The 312-nt window shown below is 35.3% G+C and overlaps 1 protein-coding gene across 1 annotated transcript in view; it reads left to right on the top strand.

Annotated features, from left to right (window-relative positions):
• The window catches only part of LOC107576164 (transient receptor potential cation channel subfamily A member 1-like), a gene marked incomplete at both ends in the record, with an annotated part of 15,243 nt that overhangs the window by 10,914 nt on the left and 4,017 nt on the right, over positions 1-312 (top strand). The window contains 2 exons of the mRNA XM_016262407.1: positions 51-110; positions 179-277. Coding sequence (XP_016117893.1) covers positions 51-110; positions 179-277 — 159 coding nt within the window. The remainder of the gene's footprint in view (positions 1-50; positions 111-178; positions 278-312) is intronic.

Below are 312 nucleotides of genomic sequence, written 5' to 3'. Positions count from 1 at the left end.
TTTTTTTATATAAAAATCTTTGACATGAAACCCTTCTCTTTTCTGAACAGCACCTTCTGGACCGGTGTATTTTAGAATCTGATCATGATGCCAACAGTCCGGATTATCATGTAAGCCTTGCACAAATGTGCAAAAAGTTGCATTAAAACTATTAATAATTGTTCAATGTTGTTGGCAGATCAAGTATGGTTTTCAGTGGCTTCAGGCTCCAATACAGTCAATGAAGTATGCTAAAGCAGACAAAGCAATGAAGTGCCAACCTTTAGCTGCTATGAACGTAAGTCCCCTTAATATATATATATTCAGTAAAAA

Source organism: Sinocyclocheilus grahami, unplaced genomic scaffold, assembly GCF_001515645.1.
Source record: "Sinocyclocheilus grahami isolate Dianchi unplaced genomic scaffold, SAMN03320097.WGS_v1.1 scaffold3287.1, whole genome shotgun sequence".
Classification (NCBI taxonomy): Eukaryota; Metazoa; Chordata; class Actinopteri; order Cypriniformes; family Cyprinidae; genus Sinocyclocheilus; species Sinocyclocheilus grahami.
Note: the sequence above shows the minus strand (reverse complement) of the source record. Positions and strands in the feature narration are given on the sequence as shown.